General features: G+C 41.9%; 3 protein-coding genes across 8 annotated transcripts; 1 reads left to right on the forward strand and 2 right to left on the reverse strand.

The window, feature by feature from the left end:
* Positions 1–1,166: 1,166 nt before the first annotated feature.
* PIMREG (PICALM interacting mitotic regulator) lies at positions 1,167–8,268 on the reverse strand. 5 transcript variants are annotated; one of them, XR_010825755.1, is made up of 7 exons: positions 7,595–8,042; positions 7,199–7,517; positions 5,730–6,070; positions 4,716–4,811; positions 3,808–3,854; positions 3,228–3,391; positions 2,267–2,402 (listed from the first exon to the last, which is right to left on the reverse strand). XR_010825755.1 is itself a non-coding variant. In XM_013193483.3 (6 exons), exons 1-5 carry the CDS (start codon positions 7,597–7,599, stop codon positions 3,824–3,826), a joined length of 792 nt encoding a protein of 263 aa, XP_013048937.2. In that variant the 5' UTR covers positions 7,600–8,042; the 3' UTR covers positions 2,265–2,402; positions 3,808–3,823. The 5 variants fall into 5 exon arrangements, 4 of the variants coding, with proteins under 4 accessions (XP_047930060.2, XP_013048932.2, XP_013048934.2 ...); XM_013193483.3 differs by lacking the exon at positions 3,228–3,391 and having other exon boundaries at positions 2,265–2,402; XM_048074103.2 differs by lacking the exons at positions 3,228–3,391; positions 3,808–3,854; positions 7,595–8,042 and adding an exon at positions 8,049–8,268 and having other exon boundaries at positions 1,167–2,402.
* A 1,789-nt stretch (positions 8,269–10,057) lies between these two features.
* On the forward strand, positions 10,058–20,137 carry FBXO39 (F-box protein 39). Of its 2 annotated transcripts, none has more exons than XM_013193475.3 (4): positions 10,058–10,215; positions 10,655–11,882; positions 12,918–13,094; positions 19,999–20,137. In XM_013193475.3, the coding sequence occupies exons 2-4, from the start codon at positions 10,869–10,871 to the stop codon at positions 20,026–20,028; spliced, it is 1,221 nt and encodes a 406-aa protein (XP_013048929.1). In that variant the 5' UTR covers positions 10,058–10,215; positions 10,655–10,868; the 3' UTR covers positions 20,029–20,137. The 2 variants fall into 2 exon arrangements, with proteins under 2 accessions (XP_013048929.1, XP_013048927.1); XM_013193473.3 differs by lacking the exon at positions 19,999–20,137 and adding an exon at positions 13,858–14,329.
* Positions 14,720–20,147, reverse strand: TEKT1 (tektin 1). The gene is made up of 7 exons (XM_013193476.3): positions 19,938–20,147; positions 19,388–19,553; positions 18,990–19,118; positions 18,415–18,558; positions 16,188–16,410; positions 15,344–15,540; positions 14,720–15,070 (listed from the first exon to the last, which is right to left on the reverse strand). The coding sequence occupies exons 1-7, from the start codon at positions 20,125–20,127 to the stop codon at positions 14,911–14,913; spliced, it is 1,209 nt and encodes a 402-aa protein (XP_013048930.3). The 5' UTR covers positions 20,128–20,147; the 3' UTR covers positions 14,720–14,910.
* Positions 20,148–22,125: the final 1,978 nt, after the last annotated feature.

Consider the following 22,125-nt stretch of genomic DNA (forward strand, 5'->3'; position numbering starts at 1 on the left):
CCCTAAACACAAAAATTTCCAACTTACCTCCTCAGCGTCTGTAAGAGCAATGATTCCTCCTTGTCTGTTCATAGTTTCAGCAGAAATTGTAGTTTTAACAAGGTAATTTCACTTCAGTGCTGTTTAATCACTCAAGTGTAACTATAGGTTCCTACTGATGATCCTAAGTTCAGTCCCCCATTAAAAAAAAAAAAAAGTAATAATACATTTTTCTGGATGAAAAGAGCTCCTTTTTTTTCAGAACTAGGAAATGGCCTGGACCAGCTAGAATCCTGTGCTATGGACTCTGGAATTGAAGGTCAGGTGTTGGTATTTCTCTTTCCCTCATTTTAGACCAAGTCCAAGGTAAGGGGTTGATAGTTTATCCTCTATTTGTATTTATCCCAATAAGCTACCTTTGAAACTGGGTATCATTGTCTGGGGAGGGTGGAGGTGGTGGAAATATGAAACAACTCTGGCAGATAAGTTCCTATTTGTAAAATTGTACAGAACTTAGGGGGGAGAGGGAGGGCATAGAATAGAGAGGGAAGATTACTGTGACCTGCTGGGAGATGGGGTACCAGAGATCATAACACTAAAACATAATTTAAAAATCACAACTTTTATGGATAAGTTATTCTACAAGGACTGATGTAGGACCCAGAATGGCAGGCTTCTCACAGAACCCCAAGCCTTCTGTATAAACTTTTCTATTTGTGGGGAAGGGAAAGAGGCAGTCCTCTTATAACTGAATTCCTAAAAGGAAACAAAGTTGTACATGTTCTTTCAGTCTATAGTTTTATGAAGCGTATACTTTTAGATAACGTTTGTCAGTGAGAAGGTTCTATCTGGTGAAAAATGTTTATATTTCTTATGGCTGCCTTGTAAAGATTCAAAAATGTACAATAATGAATTTCTTAATATGAAATAAGGAGTAAGATTTCTACAACTGGTATAGATTTTGACGTGTGCTGGTTTTTAAAATCTTATATTAGCTACTAAAATAAAACTTTCCTTGCCTTTAAGCCAGTAGTGTCCCAGACTGTTTTTATTTGTGGTGTTAGTATAGAAAATGTTTAATATGGTTGACTATCTGAAATAAAGACTTAGATCTGTGAACAGACGTCAACCTGTGACCTCCAATCCTCCTTTTTGAAAAGAAGTAAGACAAGAAGAGATTTCAATAATGAGACACCATCCTTGTGGAAGCTTTATAGAAGGAGTTTCAGTACATGCAAGGAATAACTTCAAGGTACTGTTCCATATAAGAAGAGCTTTTTGTTGGTGGTGTTTTATTTAAAAAGACAAAAACAAACAAAAACCTACTTCAGAAAAATCACACAAACTAAAGCTCACACTAGTCATCTGAAAGCCTAGATGTCTGGGATGTTTCCAGGCTTTATTAATTGTTTCAATATTTTATAGTTTGACAAGAGAAAAGAAAATTGGGAGAAAGTTTAAAAATCAGTAATTACACATAAATCAGAATTGAACATGACTGCTTCTCATATTTGTACTTAATACCATTAAAACTTAGGCTGTTCCAGTTTTACCAAATTATATGTGCATCTTAAAAATGATTGTAGATAAAAGTTTACCAACTCAATCTTTTGTTTGAAGGTACATCTTAAAGTGAAAGTAATTCCAAAAGACTGCACAAAACTGCTACCATAGAAAACAGCCCTGGTGTTGAATTCTAGAAGCTTGAAAAATCTTTGCTTTAGTTTGAAAGACAGAAGTTGGGATAACATAACAGCAGTCCTTAGGCTGTGAGTTAAAGTCCTAATGTGGCTCCACTATTGTGGCTTGAGTGACTCCACAGAAACCTGTTGCCTTGGAATGGCATTTGTGGTCAGAACTCAAGCAATTATTGTTTCTTTAAGTTCCAGTTAAACATGATGCTTAACTTTTAGTTTGTTAGTATTTAAAAAAAAAAAAAGTTAGGTTTTGAAAATAACAGATCACTACTTTTAGTATAATATAAATATGTGACCCTTTCTCTGACCATGGTCAGTGCAACATATGTTTCAAAGTACTTACTGCCTATGAAAGCCACTTTCAGGATGGTCCCTTATCTCAGTAGGAGGTAATACATCGTGGTACAAATTTCATTTGACTTTAAAAGAGAAAGCAAGGGAATGGAAGTCCCAGGCTGCTTTGTTAAGAAAGATTTTTAAAATATAATTGCTTATTCAAAGTAGTCAGTTACGTTCAAAGCATAGAGTACAGTCTCTCAGGTCCCAGTCGAAGTCTTCCTTTAGATATACTCAAACCAACACTACTTATAGCCATCTCTGTCCAGGTACCAACTGCTCAACAGTTTCTTTGCTTGCCTTCTGATAGCCTGAGAAAATTTCTGAGATTGATGTACAGACTGCAGGTTTTGTGCCATTAGACAGTAGTAGTTTGATATCGCATGCTGCCTGCAGAAGAACAAGACTACCGTTAGTAGCATGAAGTCAACAAGGTTAAGTAACTGGTTGTTACACAAATTGCTGGAAAAATGGCAGACAGGAGCAACAAAGGACAAGATCTGGGAGCAAGGAGGGAGGTGGTCTGAACCTGTGTACTTCCACTGAACACTTCTGAAAACTAGCAAGAAAATATTTAGTTACCTTCAATGAGCATAAATGGCAGTACAAAAATTAAGTATGGCAATACTTTAACTAGCAACAAGACATTTCTTGTGATATAATGTAATTCATTAAAACAGGTACATCTGAGCAATGCATGGAGCTGGCAACCATCATCAGTTTGAGAAGAAAGGCTTGTTTCATTATGGAAAAGATTAAATGGAAGCTGTAATAATATAATGCATGGCAATTGAATACTGCAAGAGAAGGTAATGTGCTAGAGTGAGTGTAAGCACACCTCCAAAAAAATGTATTTCTCAGCTATTCCAAATAGGGTTCCTACAAACGAGCAAGTGTTGGAGCACATTGTATACATCTACACAGGCAGGAGAACTGGACCAAATCAGAGGAAGCAGTACACATAGCTGTTGGAAGCTTCAATCAAGCATTTGAAACTGCTCCCAGGTAGCAGAGAGAGTTGCATTTTACTTTTTTTTTTCCTTAACAGTTACAGAAATCAAGTTCTTATACCTTTGTTGCAAGAATAGGAACTATGATGTAACTTTCCCTTTAAACAAAAAGAATACTTCAGATGTTAACAGGTGAAGATATTAATGTCACAACACAGATCACAGTGAAGGTAATCAAGGCTCTTATGACATTCTCGTAGCAAACCTGGTAACGGTTCAATGAGTTGATACTAGAAGGTGATTTTCAGAAACACGAAGCAAAGAATTCATGTTCCCATCCACTTAGGTGCAACTGTGTTTAAGAATGCCAGCAACACAGGTATCATCTACTGTTTCTGTCGCAGCATCATGTTAACTGCTAATACAATGCTAGGGATGGAAAATAAAGGCTGTAAAATTAGCTCAGGGTAACAGTTTGTTCTGTCATGCTTTGTGATCTTTATTATTAATCAGTAAGAACTGAGATCAAGTGACAAAGACATTAGTACCAGTAGTTTTCTGATCTGGGGTGAAAAAAGCTGCTGTTTGCATAGAAGCCCAATTTATGGTTCACTGCAAAGATGCAAGGTTTCACTAATCTTCAATACAGAGGCTGCTTCACAACTGCACAATGATCTGCTGTAGCAGAGAATGCCACAGTGAATATGAGGGAAAGAACCCTTTGGTTCCACACAATAAGATTTTAAGAAAACTTTGAGTTAATATGTGTGTCCCTCTCCAAACAGCAGTTTTTCTCCTCACATGTGCATGCAGGTATAGTTAAAGTAAGTGAACAACTACTTTACCTGGTTGATACTATCTTCAGTTACGAATGAGAGAAACTGTCATATCACTAACAGATGGGAGAATATTAGGAGTGAGATTTAGTAAATTTTCAATGTATATTAACATTAACTTTTACAGGAGTAAACCTATAACTATCTAAAAATTATGCCATTGGTAGACATCGAATTTTTGGAATTGTGCAGGATTTTAAGCCTTTATCTCTTTGTAGATAAAAGTAGTTAATGCTAAGCCTTCCCTAGAAGATTAAAGTACCTTGACTTAATTATTGAATGCCTGACATCAAGTGTTCTAAGAGAGAAAGGGGTTTAGGGAACTGTTCTGCATTGAAACTCCTGACCTTTAGTTTTTACTGACTGAATAGGCCTACTTCAGCATGACATAACCTTTACAAATGCAACAGCCTATCACCTCACGGGTTAACCAAGGTTTTGTACAAGAGGCTTCTGCATCCTCTAAATTTTGAGGTATGGTTCAAATTGGCTATTTGTAAACAGAACTATATCACAAAAGCTTTTTTCTTATAAATGTGCATGCACCAGTGATAGCTAAGTGTCTGTGCAATGGTTTGGAGTTTGTTTTTTTGGCATGCCTGGATTGACAGCTCTTTTAGAGGTAGTAAGAATACTGTTCTAATACAAAGTAAAAGTTAGGCTCTGACTGGGAGAAATCAGACTTCTACAGCAAGAAACATGAAGACAGGGTGAGTATCTGACAGGTTTTAGAAGCTGCAAGTCCAACTACTAATTTAATCTGCACAAGTGTCATGAAGAAAGAATGGCTCTGCTATGTTACAACTGAGAAAGTTCTGCAGCTATTCCTCGTCCTGAGTTACAGCAATCACTTGGCCTAGTGTTCAAGTGGAAGGTGGCCTATTGCTAAGAGTTGGGGTATTGTTAGCAGTATTTACCTCTCCTCTTGTACAATACCATCATCAAGTGCCTGAGAGAGGTGCTTCAGTCGGCGAATCCCTGAGGAGACCAGTTCCAACTCACACTCAAACTCTCTGCAAAAAGGATGTTTATTACTAGAGATGAAACCAGGCAGACTGACTAGGTAATAGCCTCTATCCCTGCAGTAAAAACTCAAGTTATCTCCAGACTACTGAGAGAAGCTTGGGCCTGTAATGATTATGTTCTTAATTCTACTGACCAGCTGCTTCACATCTCCATTCATCCTATAGATAGCTATCCTGCAGTTCAATGACTGGTCTGATTCTTGAGGTTTAGACAGCTTCTAGCTTTTGACATTTCTCACGACTTTGACCGAGACAAAAGCATACCTGGTACATTATAAAATACTACCTTAGCTCACAACCCTTTCTCTAGTTTAGTGACACGGTTTAATGGTGGACTTGGCAGTGCTGGGTTAAAGGTTGAACTAGATAACCTTAGAGGTCTTTTCCAACTTGAATTAGATGATTCTATGATTCTAATTTGTGTTAAATCTTTGAGGCAAGAGGAATCTCTCTACTCTGTATGAAGAGCTTGGCATAGGCAGAACTCTTTCAGGTATCTCTGCAATACAAATAGCAGCATTAGCAAGATAGAGCTACGTAGAAGATGCATTGAGAGCTTCTTTACCAGAAAAGCAACAGCAAAGAGTTCAGGTATATTCCTAGAGTCAGATGTGGTTTGGTGCTGAGAAACATGCTGTAAACCTTCTAATCCAATGGGAGAGTGATTAAAAAGGAAGCTCTTTCTTGTCATGGCACAAAATGAACATTCATGGTTCAGCTTTATGCAGCGCTCAGCCCCTTTCTATTCAGCAACCTGTAACTACTACTTTCCTAACTATCCTAACAGCATACCATTTCAGTGGAATAGGATAACAACCTTCATACCTTGCCATTCATCTTACAAGATACTCTAATCACAGTAATAAAAAAAGCAATAAGGTTTACACAAAAAAAAATGTGGCTTACGTCATTCTGCTGGCAGGAGCAGGTGATGAATAGGGGCTCTTAAGCGCTGCTGCTCTTCTTGATCTCCGGAGTGGGACAGCATCTTCACCATGCCAGGATGGGAAACCCCTCCATTCTGTATGTTCTGACACCCTTGTTGGCCCAAGCAAGGCTCTTTTGCTGGATCTTGGGGTGCCCATGGAACTGGTTGCTGGAGTAACACTATTCTTGTTATGGCGAGGGGTTTGAGGCATAGTACTTCTTTTCCTGGAAAAACTGGTTGCATGGCTTCTTCTACCAACAGATTCATCTGGAAAGGCCACAGTCGAGTGTATTGGGTTTTGGCGAGTCTTCTGTATTTTCTGAAAGGTGCATTAGACAGACATGTTAAGCTAAATGAAGTCAATCAGCCTAGAGTCTGGAAACAGGAAGATAAGGAACATTTGAGCTGAATCCCTAGTTTTCGTTCTCGTATCAGGTTTACCCATTTCATAGAATATCCCGAGTTGGAAGGGACCCATAAGGATCATCAAGTCCAACTCCTGGCACCACACAGGTCTGCCCAAAAGTTTAGACCATGTGACTAAGTGCACAGTCCAAACGCTTCTTAAATTCAGACAGGCTTGGTGCAGTGACTACTTCACTGGGGAGCCTGTTCCAGTGTACAACCACCCTCTTGCTGAAGAACCTCTTCCTGATGTGTAGCCTAAACTTCCCCTGCCTCAGCTTAACACCGTTCCTGCGGGTCCTATCACTAGTGATAACAGAGAATAGGTCACCTGCCTCTCCACACCCCCTCGCGAGGAAGTTGTAGTTGAATTTGGGTTCTAGGAATCATTTGCTCCCCTGATCCTTGGAACTTGACAAGGACTTCAGCAGGCATTGGAAGAAAGTGCCTGCTGCTTTTGTGCAGAAAAGAGACATGCTTTCTGATACATAATTGATATGCCTAGAGTCTGCCTCCAACAGGAAGAGCAGTGCAAACTTTAGGTTGCTATCCTGCTACCACCTACTGGCTTTTGTCAGTCCAAATTTAGATTGTCTGTTATGAAGAACATGCTAATAAATAGCACAGGTGCAGGAAAGATCTATATATATATTTATATGCATAAAGCTACGCATTTCACAGAAACAATCATTTGCAAGCAATGGCAGTCTCTACCCACCTTCTTCCTCATGAAGGCTGCTCTGTCATACATGATGAAATACAGTAGGGGAAAAGGGTTTTATTAAACAATTTCTCATGTTTATTCTTTTCACCTTCTTCCCTGTTCTGCCAGAACCATAGTTTTTCTGGATAATAAAGGCAAGGATTATCCTGCTAGAGCAAGGATAACGTTCTACTAATGAGTAGCTATGAGCCAACCACTATGTTGTGCCGTACATAGAATAAACTCTCTGGAATACATTATATCAGAGTCCAGAAATCTTGGAAACGAAGTTGAAGCACAAAATAAACTACCTACTCTTCAGTGCAAAGGCAAAAGTACCTGGGACACCGTTCCAAAAGCATTTCTTGCTGTTCTTGTAATACTCTGGAGAGCTTGGCACTTTCCTCTTGCTTCCGTACTTTCCCAAGTTGGGGTCTCATGGAAATTCAGCTCTACTTGTTTTAATGGTATTCGCTTCCTTAGAGACATACGGATGGTATTGAGAGAACTCAAAGAAGCCCTTCTCTTGAATTTGTCTGGTACAGGGCTGTCATTTTCATCAAAGTCAGCTAGGAGCTGGTGTTTCCGCCAGCCCATTGTTGCCTTGACATTTTTGAGCATAGATACCATCTTGTTCCAGTTCTTGGTCAATCTATTTCTGAAACAGTCAGAATAAGAACAAAAATTAGAGCAAAGTGCATCAGTATGGAAAAGGAGAGATTGGATATCACATACTGCATTTCCAAGGATGCTAGTCCTGGCAAGCTGTGAGCCTCAAGCACATCAGGTAGAATGCGATTTAACTGCAAGTTTCTTGATGTCTCAGACTAAGGTCCTGCATCCATAGCTTATCAGGTTTATTTTTGGTAAGCTGCCGATCGCTACGGATTATTTTACGTCGGCAAGTCCTGCACACGCGGGATACCGGGAAGGGAGCAGCTGCTGCCCCAGGGTTGAGTTCGCTGCTGCCGAGCACAGCGCGGTGCCCCGGTGCTCTGAGGCCCGCGGCAGCTAAGGCGGCGAGCCCAGGCGACGCGGTTATTTCACGCGCAAGAGACGTTGGAAACCACGGCTGCGAAAGACAGTAACGGCGATACCAAGGCTGGGGGAGACCCAGCTCAAGCCCCGTACGGCAGGGGACGCGGCCCGCGACAGGGACGTTCCGGCCGCCGCTCGGGACCGCACCTACCGGGACCAGGCCGACCGCCGCCGCAGCCGTCCCCGCCGCTGCGTTCAAATCCCGCCCCGCCCCCCTGCGTTCTGGATTGGCCAGCGCAGCCGCGCGTGCGCTCCCATTGGCTGCGCCCCTCGCGCGCGCGGAGGCCGTTAGGCGCGCGGCCACCGCCCAGGGTGGGCCGGGGCAGCTGCGGGAGCGTGGCGTGGCGTGGCGTGGCGTGACGTGACGTGACGTGACGTGACGCTCGGGGCGGGAGGCGCGTGGCTGTGCCGACGAGCCCAGACGCTGCCGCCGCGCGGCCGCGGTTGCTGCAGGGGGAGATGGCGGCGGGCAGCGCTCTGCGCCTCCCCCCGCTCTGTTCCCACCGCCCCGAGCTTAGCGGTCTTGAGCGCATCTGCCCCAGCAGCATTAGCAAGGTATTCACAGGCTGGTTGCCCGGTTGGGAATCCGTGCGACCACGTCTGTTGTTGCTGATAATTATAAGACAAGTCTTGGAAGGCTTTTTTGTTGTTGTTTTGCCCCACTGGCTTATTTCGTTGCTGGAGGAGACAGAGCTGGTGAAATTACACAGTGTTGTACTGGAAACTGCTTGGGGGGTCCTCTGGCGAATCAGGCAGCAAAGAAAGGCCAAGTGCTGAGAATGTTGTTAGTTTTGTTTTGCATCCTACCCCAGAGGAAAACAAGTAACACATTTATCTTTAAAACACTTGTACCTGAAAAATTGCTCTTGGAAAGAGCTGTAGCAGCTTCCTTTTTTTTTTTTTTTTTTTTTTTTTTCCCCAAATGTGATTATGTTCCTTCAAACGCAGAGCTGACTGGTAGAGACACCTTGCATAGCCAGTGCTTACCCTAGAGTCATGTCTGGTTTGCCCATTGACACTGCAGAATACCTTGCAAGTCATGCCAGTGGCTTGTAAGCATATTTTCTAGGACTTGCAAAGCACTACAGTTTTAAAATTTCCACATGACAGCATTTGTATCCCTTTGTATTCATAAACTTTAACGTGGGCAAGTACATCCCAAGAAATAGTCCCTTATTAATAGAAATGTATTTCTGTGTATTACAGTCATATATGCTATTCTGCTGTCCTCTGCCCATTAGCTTGATGGCTTCCGGATAGTTGCAACTTTGTCATGCCTTTCCCCGTGCCCAGTTCTGTCACTCTGGGGAAGGTTTCAGGCTCCTTTCACTTGCAACCTGCAGCCTGAACCACCATATTTTGAGACTTGGCTTGAATATATGGACGGGCAAAAAAAAGTGGTCATTCATCTACAGACTTCCTAAATGACTGACAGTTCTGCAAAACAAAGAGGTCTTCATAGGGTAAGGGGAGATTTGGTTCCCCAGTAAGTGGAAGCCAGGTGGTAATCAGAGGCACATATCTGTCTTTGGCACATATCATATCTGTCTTTGAACAACCTGCACGTGCTGACACAGAAATAATGTATGTGAGAACCCCAAGGCAAAAGGGAAGCAGCAGGCAGAAGCTGAATTAGGCAGTCAGCCTGTCCTTTTAAGCCAGTTAATAGAATTAATTTAGAGCTATTTGAGACTTTGCAGTTGTAAACAGACTCTCAAAGATCTGCATTTCTTCATCTTCTTACGGTGCCTGTTATCTCCAACCATCTCATCTTTGTTACACCAACAGAGCAACACATACAAGGGAGGAAAGGTAGATTATTTTTTTTTCTGGAGATTGGCATAATTGACTTTTGAGTTGCATTGTCTTTTGGTCATGCCAGCCAGTGAGCCTTGAGTTTCAACCCCAAGAGCTAAGCAGTGATTTACCAAGTGTACATGATAAGTAAGACACAGGCACTGTAGAGATGGGAAGAAAATTCATTCTGAATGAATGCCCACAGCTGTTGGTAGAACCAAATGATAAACTGATCTGTAAAAGGCCTCATGAAAATCTGCTTATCTTTTTCATTGTCTTTACCTCAGCCCAACTGACTTGTTTCAAGTTGGCTTTGTTTGCTGTTTGCCCTGGCATGGCTCCAGTTGTTGTGACATCACAAAAGTTACCTCTTTGCTCGGCAGCAATGACCAAACTTTGGGGAGGGGGCGGTGAAGGGGGAAGTACAGAAAACAAATCATGAACTCAGGAGGGCGACTATCCGTCAGAGCTGGAAAGGTGCTCAGGGAGCTGGACAGAGTCCAGCCTTGAGAGTGGAACAGGTAACGTCTTGCATCATGGTTGTTTCCTTGTGTTTTACTACTACTCGGCTGGACTCCTGACTCACCAGCCTTCCAGTCCACTGGAGCAAAAAGTCTCAACAGCCTGTTTGAACCAAGTGATAGAGTAGCTTACAGTGCTTATTACTCTCAAGAGGGATTGTACCTTCATCTGAGACAGGGCGCTACTTCCAATTGTCTTGAAACAGTATTCCAGGGGCTAAGGACAGTCATGTGCAATAGCTTTGCACAGACAGCACTGCTCATCTCTGTACAGCCCAGAATGCTGGACACATCTCTACACTAGGTATCAGGCCTCAAAACATTATCAATTGCAATGACTGTTATCATACCATTTCCCTGTTTCGCTAGACTAGAGGCCAGAAAGTTCAAAGATGAATCCTGTGATTGTTCTTTACTCATTTTTTTTCTTTTTATTTAGGTTAGACCATCGTTTAGACACAAGAAGTTGCTTGATCCTGACAACTTGACTACAGAAGCAAAGAAAGGACTGTTGCTTTTGAATGTAAAGAAGCAAACTTTTAGCTGTTTGCTTGAAAGACCATCCTGTTGGGAATTACCAGAAATTTAGCCACAGCTTTCTTAATCTAAGCTTGGTTCAACACTCAGAGGAGACGTGAAAAATTGTCTCCTCAATGGAGGATGACAGCGACCCTGAGCAGAGCTCCTGGGCTGATCTACCTGATGTCTGTCTGAGACATGTCTTCCACTGGTTAGATGACAAGGATAGATCTCGGGCTGCCTTGGTCTGTAAAAAATGGAGTCAGGCCATGTACTCAGGATCCCTCTGGAGAACCAGAACCATCACATTCAGTGGTCAGCCATCAAGGGCACACATGTTTGAATTTAAAACTGCACTGTGGTATGTCAAGAAATTTGGCAAGTATTTGGAGCACCTTGAAATCAAGTTACTGTATCCTTACAACACTGTCATTACGCAAAAATTTCAAGCAACTGTGAGAGGTCTTCTTTCACACTTGGGTAAATGTAACAGTCGCCTCATATCCTTGAGCATCAAGAACCTGGAATTAGACCGCTTGGTCTGGAAAAACATGGTCAGGGCTCAGTTTATCAAGAACTTAGGTACCTTCCTGAAAAGAATGAGCAAACATCTTGATTATCTCAACTTAAAAGGAGCAAGAGTAACCTTGGAAGAAGGCTGTGGGCTTCTGAATTCTCTGAGCTGCTTGACTAATAAAAGCTTTATATCAGAAATCAATATCGAGGATTTCTTCAGTCTCCACCTTCCTGTCTACAGCAGCACCTTGTTCCACCAAACCATGTCCAAGTTCCACAGCCTGGTTATCCTGACTTTCAATTATAATTGCATCTCTGATGAACTGCTGGACATCCTGCGGGAGCACAGTGCTCATTCCCTGTGCACCTTGAATATCAAATGTCATATCCATGACCCTCATGGGCAAGTGGTCTGGGGAATGTCATGGGCCAACTTGGCCAAGAGAGCCCCAAAACTGAACGTCAACTTCTTCTTTGAAAGAGTTATGAGCCATGATCACCTAGCCAGGATCCTGCTAGTGGAAATCCCAGTCAGGAGCATCAGTTTACGGAGCTGCTATTTCAGTGATCCAGACTGGATGATGAGACCTACCCTCACCAACCTCCTCCCAGCCTACTGGCATGTGCTGCAGGTAAGGTCAGCAGTCGTGACAACTTAGAGCGGTAGTGACAACTTATCCCAAAGCTAAGCAAAGTAATCATGTAGGCATTCTGCATAACAACAGTCACCTATAGGAATTCCTGACCGCTTCAGTTTTATTTTTAAGGTAATGTTCAGGGGAACTAGTCATTCCAGTGTTCCAGCTGTAGTCCAGTTCAGGTAATTGGTAGTGTTTAGACAATGCTCTCAGACGCATAGCCTTTTTTTTGAGGGGTGATCCTTTGGGGACCCAGGAGTTGGACTCGGTGATCATTGTGGGTTCCTTCCAAACCAGGAATTTATAATTCTATGATTAATTATCCTTCCCTAGTTACAATGTTTGTGATGCTGTTCTTCACTAATGGCAGGCTGGTGTCAGGTTGCACTCAAAAAATACCAAAACATCAAAAATACTGGTGATCATAATGTCAGCTGTGAGCTAAAAGAACCTTTCAGGCAGGAAAGCATCATTTTTGTAGAAAAGCTGTTCTGCCAAAGCACTTTGTTATTACGGAGGTTGCATCACAAAAGGTGTGCAACAGCTGACCCATGTAAATGACTTACCTGGTCTGTGCATTCTTGAGGGAAGCACATGGCCTTACTGAAGGTTACTGACAGCCTTCTTTAAGTTCTATTGCATTCTAGAGTTTTGCAATAAACACCAGTGATCTGTAAAGCTTTCCAGAAGTTGTCTTTGGATGTACTCTTTTATCTTTGATCATTTCTGGTATGTGAGATAATACCATGGCATGAGCTGTGGGTTGTCTAGAAGACACTAGAAGTCCACTAGAAGTTGTGTGTCTCTTAGGATGGTACATCATGCACGATGGACCCCCATCTTAAGGGGGGAATGGAAATTAGCATTACATATACTTCTGTCATAATAAAAAAGTGATTCTTTGCTAGTGTCAAGGTTCAAAGTTGATCTGCTGGCAGTCACTTCTGTTAGCAAATTTGGGAAATCCAGTTGCTACTGCATTCACAAGGTTTTTTTCAGTGGTACTAACAGTGTTCTTTCTTTTTCAAGAAATTAACACTTGAAGTAAACAATGACCATGAGGTGCTGGATGATGAGCTGCTACAGCTCATCTTATCATGCAGGAGGTTGTTTTTTCTGAAAGTCTGGGCATTTCTTAGTGTCACCTTTATGGAGAGGCTGCTACATAATCGTGCAGAAAGGAAATGCTTTTTGACTACCATAAAGGTAAGACTTTGTGCTTCAAAACTCCTGTTACCTTCCTTCTTCTCTTCCCTATTGAGAGGAATCTGAGGTCACTATATCCATATAAAGGTCACAGAAGGAAAAGTTAACATAACTACTTTCCCTATATAATGCTTTAGTATTATAAGGATCCTGAGAACCACTCACAGAAGTGGAGCTTCCCAACCTACTCAGCCATGTACAGAATACTATGTAAGTTCAGTAGCCAGCACCAACCATGCCACAAGTCTCTGCTAGTCTAGGGGTTCCTTCTGTCACGTCCCAGGTCAAGCTAGGGATTCTTAGTTACCTCCCAGGCCTGGTATTTGGGTCTATGCTTAAGTTGAAGTGTGTGGGTTGAGTCCCAGTAAACTGCAAAAATATGTAAACACATCTCACTGAATAGGGATGCTGTGTTGAACTGGGGCCAGACCACAAATGTAGCTGGTGTAAACCATGCTGTCATGCTGCTTTGCCTGCTGGACTCTGAATTTAGTAGATTCTCTTAGTTCTGTGCAGATCCCACATATGCATCAGTCCTGGGGGAAAAGGACCCTTCCTCTTCCCAAAAAAATCTTTGGCAGGAGATGAGTCAGAGTCTTCACACAGTTTGGAGCAAAACCAGTAAAAACTTCAGGATTTAACTCAAAAACATTGGCTTCTCTAGATCCCTCAATAGTTGTAGAGGCTTCTTGTTGCCGTGAAATTTAATGGGTTGAGACTGCTCCATGTATCTGAGACACATGACTGCCATTCATGCACACAGGTCAGGATTTACACAGCCCGACAAGAGACCAGTGAGGAGGATCGGCTGTTGCGCGATATTTACAAGAAGTTCAAAAACCTGATTGACTCAGAGCTTAATTATTTTGTCATCACCTACCCAATGGTGTAAACCACAGGGAGACCCAGAAAAACACCAGTTACATCTACAAATGATGAATGAATCCTTTAGTAAGGCATTAGTAAGGGATTCAAATCTTGCCGGCGCTGCCTCCAAAATGGAAATACCATTACAGCAAGAGACAGGCAAGAGACAATTTTACCATCCCCTGGATTAAAATGTTGGATTTGGGAACTGGCCTCCTGTGTCTCCAGCATCATTTATTCTTGTAATTTCTTTGCTTTCCCTCACCAGAACCAGAGGAAGCAACGAGCACTTTCCCAGCCTTTACATGCACCTCCAGTAAATCTAGCCCCTCCACTTTACTCAGCAATTCCCATTGTAGAGTTTCAAACACCTCACAACTGAAGCCCCTCTGATTGTTTCCATTTTACAAATAGGGAAACTGAGATATGGGGTGAGGAAGTGATTAACCCCCAATTAACCTTGGCTTGATCTTGACTCAGTTGCAGTCAGATACCCCATCCAATGTATCACCAGTCCCTAGTTACTGTTGAGTTTAATATACACCCTGTGTCCAGTTCTTAACAGCAGATGTTAAGAAAAAAACATACCTTGGCTAGTCCTACCCATGGTACTCCCACCCACTCCTCCCACTTGCCTATCTTTCCAGCAAGTGCCTTATGTGGGAACACCTGCTTTAACTTCCACAACTTCTGTACCTCTCAATGGCAAAAGATATCATCGGTTGCACCTGAGATAAATAACATGGAAGGCACATTCCTTCTTATTCTGGAACTTTATTGCCAAGTGGGAGATTTCATCAGGCATTCTAGAGCATAGAAGTAGCTGTAAATACTAGGTCTGTTTTAATTACTTCATACATCTAGAATGAGAAGATGGCATTAAGACAAACCAGTAAATCTGGAGGTTTGTCAATAAAAATCTCACCAGGAGTTGTTCAGGAAGATGACTTCAAAAGTTGTTAATGCAAACAGACTCTCTCATCTGCATGCAGAGCACTTCATCAATGTATAATGTATTTGCCTTGACTTGGATGTCCTCCTCCAAGGAAAGCTGTCGTCGGCTCAGACCTTTCAGCTCTGTCTCAGCCTGTGCCAATGTATCCTTTAATCTAACAGGGAAAATATAGTCAGACATTATTTGATAATACATGGACATTTTGTCATGTGGGATAAGAATTCCAAGTGGGAAAAAAAAAAAAAAGAATGAGGATTCACAGTGAGACAATATCCAGACAGCTTACCCTAAAATGTGCTACCCTTAAGGAAAAAGCAATTCCCAGCCTTTCAGGGAGGATAGCTGGGACCCAATGTTACTGTGACTATTTAACTTAACCCATTAATATGTACCACAGTTTTCCCACTCTTTCATCATTTCTACTTGCCTTTGAATATTGTTTGTAATCTCTTGAACTTCACTAATCAACTTGTATTGTACTGTGTCATAACATAATTCCACATTGGGACGATGGTTTCTTGCTTCCAAGCGAGTTTGAGCCACTTTAACAGGTCCTTCTTTATCAGCAATTGCTTTCTTTAAGGCTGCAATGTTCTTCTCCTGTAAGGCAGCCTCATCCATCACCTTAACAAATCCAACAGAAGGAACTGCTACACACTGCCTCTTACAATGAGTGAAATCATCAAGATCTTTAATAGCTATAGTAATAGCAATCACAGTAACACTCATTATGTTAAGGTTTTATTTTACTAGAGTATTTTTACAGGTTGCCCAGGATTATGGTTCCTTCATTGGAGAGGAGGTAACATCATTCTAAGTGAGACTGACGATTTAAGTTCAGCAATAACTCTTAACATCAAGCTCAGTTTTCATGTATTGAACTTCAAGCACATTGGCCCTGATTTAATAAGCTATTAGGCTTTTACAACACAATCATGAAAATCCTGTAGGAATACCATGTGTCTGAAAATCACAAGGGAAATCCCAACCTCACTGAAGCCTAAACATTTCCATTGAATGAATGATTTCAGAAATAATGTACCTCTGTATCAGTGCACATAGAGCTGGTTCAATAAAATCTAAGCTGACTGTTATGGGGGTATAGGGTGGAGGTGGGGTGTGGATGGTGGTGGGGGAATGTGGCAGTTCTTGCCAGTATTACGAAGGTAAAATTCTTAACTGCAGTAGCTCAAGACACCAGATTGAGTAAACTGGCTGATAACCCATGCCCATTGTTTCTATCTTTTCACTGACAGACTGCTATCACTTACCAGTGCAAGGAGTATTTCTAGCTTGTGCTTGGCATCTCTGACTTCCTTCACCCTGTTTCTAAAAGCAACGTTGACCATCTCATATTGCTTGTGCATGTCATTCACTGTCTGGGAAAGGATGCTGTCAATCAGTGCCCTTAGTGACAGTGAGTTGTTTCTCTGCTTGTCAGCCTTTTCAACATTTATGTTTGAGAAATCTATCCAGTCTTCAGGGCTAATAAAACTGAAAGAGATTCAAAATAAAAGGTCATTGACTGGCAGCATCAAGCCATCTGTGATTTTGTAAATCTGTAATTGCTCCATAAAACCAAATATGAGTGCTAAACAGAACAAATCAGTACTATAAAGCAGTACTATTAACTGCACACCCCAGTGAGTGCTAGTTTTTCTGGGAATTCAACAGATACAAAATAAAGACCCTCTCTGCCGCAAACATTTCAGAAAGAAATAGGGGTAGTGTGGAAACCATTTTGATAAATCACACAGCAACTTTGTTTTTACTTTCCTTTCCTGATAAGGGAGGAAGGGGTAGACACAGATAATAAGCAAAGTTTCTTGGAAAACTTTTTTGTTAATGAAACTTTTTTTACTAAAATAATATGTTACTATTAATAATAAGTAACTATTCACATAACACCTTCACTTACTCTCTTGTACAGTTCAGTTCTACATGCACAAATAGTGAATTGTAGCAATAGTTGCAAAGCCAGCCCCCAGGTGTATCACCAGAAGTGAAGAGTCATACTTGTGTCCCAGTGGCTTGTAGGCAGGTGTTTGGGAAGTTCCTCAGAGGTATGTTTCATTGGGTGTATTTATAAACCTGTAATCATCATCTGCATATAGCAGCAAACACTGTTCTGGGTGTGGGCTGAGTTACACAACCCGTTGTTGATGTACACTAGTGTACTAGTGGCAAGAGCCAGCAGTGTCTTGGTGTTCCAAGTGTGTCAGTTTTTGCAGAGTTAATAGCTTCCTCAGGAGACTGTTTCACACACTACATAGCCTGTTTCTTCTCACCAACCTATTCTGTAGTAGCTGTTTCTCCATCTAAACCATTCACACTTTATTCACACAAAAGGGGCGCATTTGACAGGTTAACAATTGAATCAGAAATTAACCCCACACCTCATGTGTCCCAACTAGGGGACCAACTAGGACATCCTGGGAGAGGAAAGGAAGTTATATCAGTGAATCAATTCTGGTTTTAAGCAATGTATGAAATTTGCTCTAAGTAACTGTGAGCCTCAAAAACTTTTAGTGAATTGCAGTTCTCTAGAAACATGATTATTGTGGCTTATTTCACTGACATATTACACAGATACTAAAGTGATGGACAGAAGTATAAAAAAAATATACAACAGACTGATGATGAACACCTAGTCTGTCTTACACATAGTTACTTGCATATAGTTACAACAACCCCCTGCAGCGCTACAGGCTTGGGGGAGAGTGGCTCGAAAGTCGTGCAGAGGAAAAGGATCTGGGGGTGCTGATTGATGCTCACCTGAACATGAGCCAGCAGTGTGCCCAGGTGGCCAAGAAGGCCAATGGCATCCTGGCTTGTATCAGGAATAGTGTAGCCAGCAGGACCAGGGAGGTGATTGTTCCCCTGTACTCTGCTCTGGTGAGGCCGCACCTTGAGTACTGTGTTCAGCTTTGGGCCCCTCAGTACAAGAAGGACATCGAGGTCCTGGAACATGGCCAGAGAAGGGCTACAAAACTGGTGAAGGGCCTGCAACACAAGTCCTATGAGGAGTGGCTGAGGGAACTGGGATTGTATACTCTGGAGAAGAGGAGTCTCAGGGGAGACCTCATTGCTCTCTACAACTACCTGAAAGGAAGGTGTGGGGAGCTGGGGGTCGGCCTCTTCTAACATGTAACTAGTGACAGCACAAGAGGGAATGGCCTCAAGTTGTGCCGGGGAGGTTTAGGTTAGAAATGAGGAGACATTTCTTCTCAGAAAGAGTAGTCAGGCATTGGAACGGGTTGCCTAGGGAAGTGGTGGCGTCACCGTCCCTGGGGGTGTTCAAGGAAAGGTTGGATGTGGTGCTTGGGGACATAGTTTAGTGGGTGACATTGGTAGTAGGGTGATGGCTGGACCAGATGATCTTGAAGGTCTTTTCCAACCTTAATGATTCTATGATTCTACTTTAATCTTGCTATTTCTGGAATGGTTCGAACTAGCTGTATAGTTATCGTACATTTGTTGAGCTAAATAACCACTTACTTTCCTTCTATTTTCACTGTATTATCAGCATATCTGACATCAGGAGTGTTGTTTGTCAGGCTAGCACAGTAATTGTCAATCATCAAAGCTGTGAATTTATCCTTCAGATCCATTTCCAAGTTGTATTTTGCAGAACGGTTTAGTCTAGAAGAAGAAACAACCAGACTCTAAGCCAAAGTCTAAGCACAAGTCTCTCTAACATGCATGTGAGAAGAGGTACATTAGTCAATGCAAATGCTGTTATTGAATTTTTCATGCATGAACTCTTAGTTGTAAAGTCACAAAATCTAGAGCATGGTGCTACCTCCATATGAACTGATGATATAATCTCCATTGGAATTAAATGCACAGGACTGGATCCTGGGAAGACTAGGGATCATGTGGAAGTGCTTTCAGTTCTAACAGAACTTCTCACAATTAATGATCACGTTATGGATTAAAACTGAACTTCTGTAACTGTTTAGAACTGAAAGTAACCTTGGTTCTGTGTTCAGCCTGATGCTTCAACGTCTCAGGATTATGTCTGTCCTACTTCTCAGATAACCAAAGTTCAGTTATGCTCTTTGCCACTGTACCTGATTTGCTCATTGGTTTGTTCCAATGTACGTTCAAGCAAAGCAATAACCCCCTGTAAGACTTCAACTTCTTTGACCAGTTCCTGTTCCACTTCATCATGCACCAAGTCAATCCCAACTCGCCTCTGCCTAAATAAAAAGAGGAAAAGCCGTCAGTCACATTGTTCAAATGCCTACTGCTAACAGACAGTGGTGAGAGCCCGGCATATCCAGTGTTTCTTTGCCACGCTGGTAATATGTCCTTTATGGGATTGGGTCCCCAGTGTTAAAACACATAAATCAGACCATGACTCTGCTGCAGAAGCAGCCCCTCAGTTTTCAGCCTTTTAAATTATTTGTTAAAAGTTCATTACCTAGATTTCTTTTTCTCACTCCCTGAATGCTTTTCTTAATCTCACCTGTTCAGGAGACACTTCTGGGCAATGACAAGTGGCTCTTTGCAGCTCTCCAAGGCTTTCTCCAGCCTGATCTTGAAAGTCAACAGTACCTCTGTCTCATTAACAATTTGTTCAAGTTTGTTATCTAATTCTTGCCTCCAGAATTTTATTTCTTTCAGTCTCTGTTCTGCAGAATGAAAGTTACAAATATCTATTAATACAAGCTGCTCTTAAATGCTAGAGCATTGTGAGTCAGATCGTAGATACGGCTAGAAATAGACTCAGTCCACTGTGGAGTGAATTTAGTGCTGGAGGCTGATATGTGGAGACAGTTTTACAACACCGTGTCAGGAGGTTGGGGCGAAATAGCTTTCTGCATGTTTTAGACAGGTAATTTATTTCATATAAAATAAAGAATCCACCTAAAAATATTTTTGATAATGTTCTGCATTTTTCCATGAGATCAGATAACATGGCATTGACATATATTCCTACCCACAATTACCTAATTTTTTAAGTCCAGCCTAAACATATAGCTCAGATGATACTTGCAGAGCACACATGGGATTACCTATTTTCTTGTTGACATCACTTTGGGTTTTCTGAGTTGTCTTTTCTGTTTCATCCACCAGCCTCTGACTCTCAGCTATCATGCGCTCTGAACTGGATTTCTGAGACTCTGTACTGGCACACTGCATCTTGTTTGCGACATGCCATTCAGAAGGATGAAACTTCGGTGGTGCTTGAAACAGTCTGGCCATTGTTTTTTGAAAGGTTCTGAATATAACACAGGTCAGTTCTTCGAATGTGGAACCTGAAATCAGGAGTAGCATTATATTTGGCTGCAGAAGCAAGAAGGGATGAATACGGTCCAGGAGGGTGGAAAAAAAATCTTGCCCTTTTATCTGCAAAATGACACAGATGAAAAGAAATAATTTCTTGCTCAAGGTTCCCCAGGAGTTTGCTAAGATGTGGAGGAGAGGATTTGGTGTGGGAGAACGAAGAACGAAGAACCGAGAATTTGGGCATGGAAACTAGGAGGAAAGAGAGAAAATAAGAGAAAGCTGGAAAAAATTGAACTAGTATAAAAGTTAAATAATGTCCCACAGGTTAGAGACGTAAACATGCTTTAAGAACATGGCTGGAGAGATGCATAAACTCTAGACTGCAAAACAAACAAGCAAACAAACAAAACTAACAGTCATTAGAAAAATATGTGGAAAAGGAACCTTAAAAAATTGAAAACCAGATAAAAGAGGAAACGGAAAAGCCTAGGTAGTGCTAGAGGAGAACACAGAACAAAGCCTACTTGGGACTCTTTTAATGTAGGGCTAAACCGATGCCCAAAATATACACAAAGTCACAACAATTTGACTGAGTATCAATTTTCCTATTGCACTATGTTTATCCAGTGCTTTTGCGATAACTCCTCTCCACAGGGACAGCATTTCCTCAGCAACACACGGTTTTGCCCACACACTAGCACAGGTATCCTTAAAAATCACCCCCCACACACCTTTCTCCCTCACACACCTCTTGGCTGAAACTGCTCCTGGCCTGGATTGTTCGTTCCCAAGGACAAATCCTGGCTAAGCGACACGTCCTCGCTTCCCCTTCACTGGGGGGGGGGTCTGCTCCCAACTTTCTTCCAGCCTCAATCTCCACGGCTGCAGCACAGTTTGTTAAACAAGAGACAAATATTGCAGGAGGGGGCTCAGAACGTCACGGAAGGTAAACAAAGCAGTTGCTATGGGAAGAGCAACACTGCCTCCAGCAACCCGGCCAGCTACTGCTATTGTACCAGGTGCTTCCTTTCACCCTTTGCCAGAAAAAAAAAAGAAAAAAAAAGTCTGGAAATAAAAACATTATTCTTTGTCTATTAATTGAAATGGCTGTCACAGCTTTGGACAGTAATTTTTGAAGGACTTATTGAAGAAAAGCATAAGGATTCTGAAAACAAATGGAGGGTGTGTTAAATACCTATCCAAAATGTCTGTCATAAAATATTTAGCAGTATTCTTTAACCACTCCATTTTCCTGGCAACTATGTTCTTCCCTTACCTGAGACAAAAGAGATTTGGATCCAAAGAGAAGAAATGGAGGAGGCAAAAGAGCAGTACATTAGATGCTACAGGTTAAGGCATCTCCATATAGCCCTGTCATAATTAAGATCAAAGCATTGTTTCTCAGAGTTCCCAGCAAGGTTCAAAGAGACTGCAAAGTGATAAGGAAAGAAACTGCATTAGTCAAAAGTTGTTGAGCTGGTCCAAGACAGAAGAGTAGGAAACAACTGCAATTATTGCCTGCAGTGACAGCTAGAAAGCTGCTGCTAACTACCTTTAATCTCAACACTAGCTAAATTCTCAGTGATCATTAAAACTGGTTGCTACAGTGCTTCTGACACAAGTTGCTATGTATATAGAAATCTGTGTGTACTCCATAGAAGCCAAAAAGAGAGGTTGCAGCTGAAGAAACACTGAGAAAATGCAGGTATTTCAGAGCTACCCAAAGGAAAATACAGGCTTCAGAAGACACGGTTGACAATAGAACTGAAGCTATTAGCCTGAGAGGAAGAGGACCTAGAGATTCAATAAGCAGCGGAGACTGGGGCGCAATGCAAACAAGGCTAATGAACAATATATGCTTACTGATGCAGGGGGTGGAAAGCTGTGGTCACAGACACTCAGAATACTCCTGGTTCGTAAGGCAAAACAAAATTATGACTAGAGTGAACATTCTGACCAGAAGATTCAGTTACA

Source organism: Anser cygnoides, chromosome 18 (genome assembly GCF_040182565.1).
Source record: "Anser cygnoides isolate HZ-2024a breed goose chromosome 18, Taihu_goose_T2T_genome, whole genome shotgun sequence".
NCBI classification, from domain to species: domain Eukaryota; kingdom Metazoa; phylum Chordata; class Aves; order Anseriformes; family Anatidae; genus Anser; species Anser cygnoides.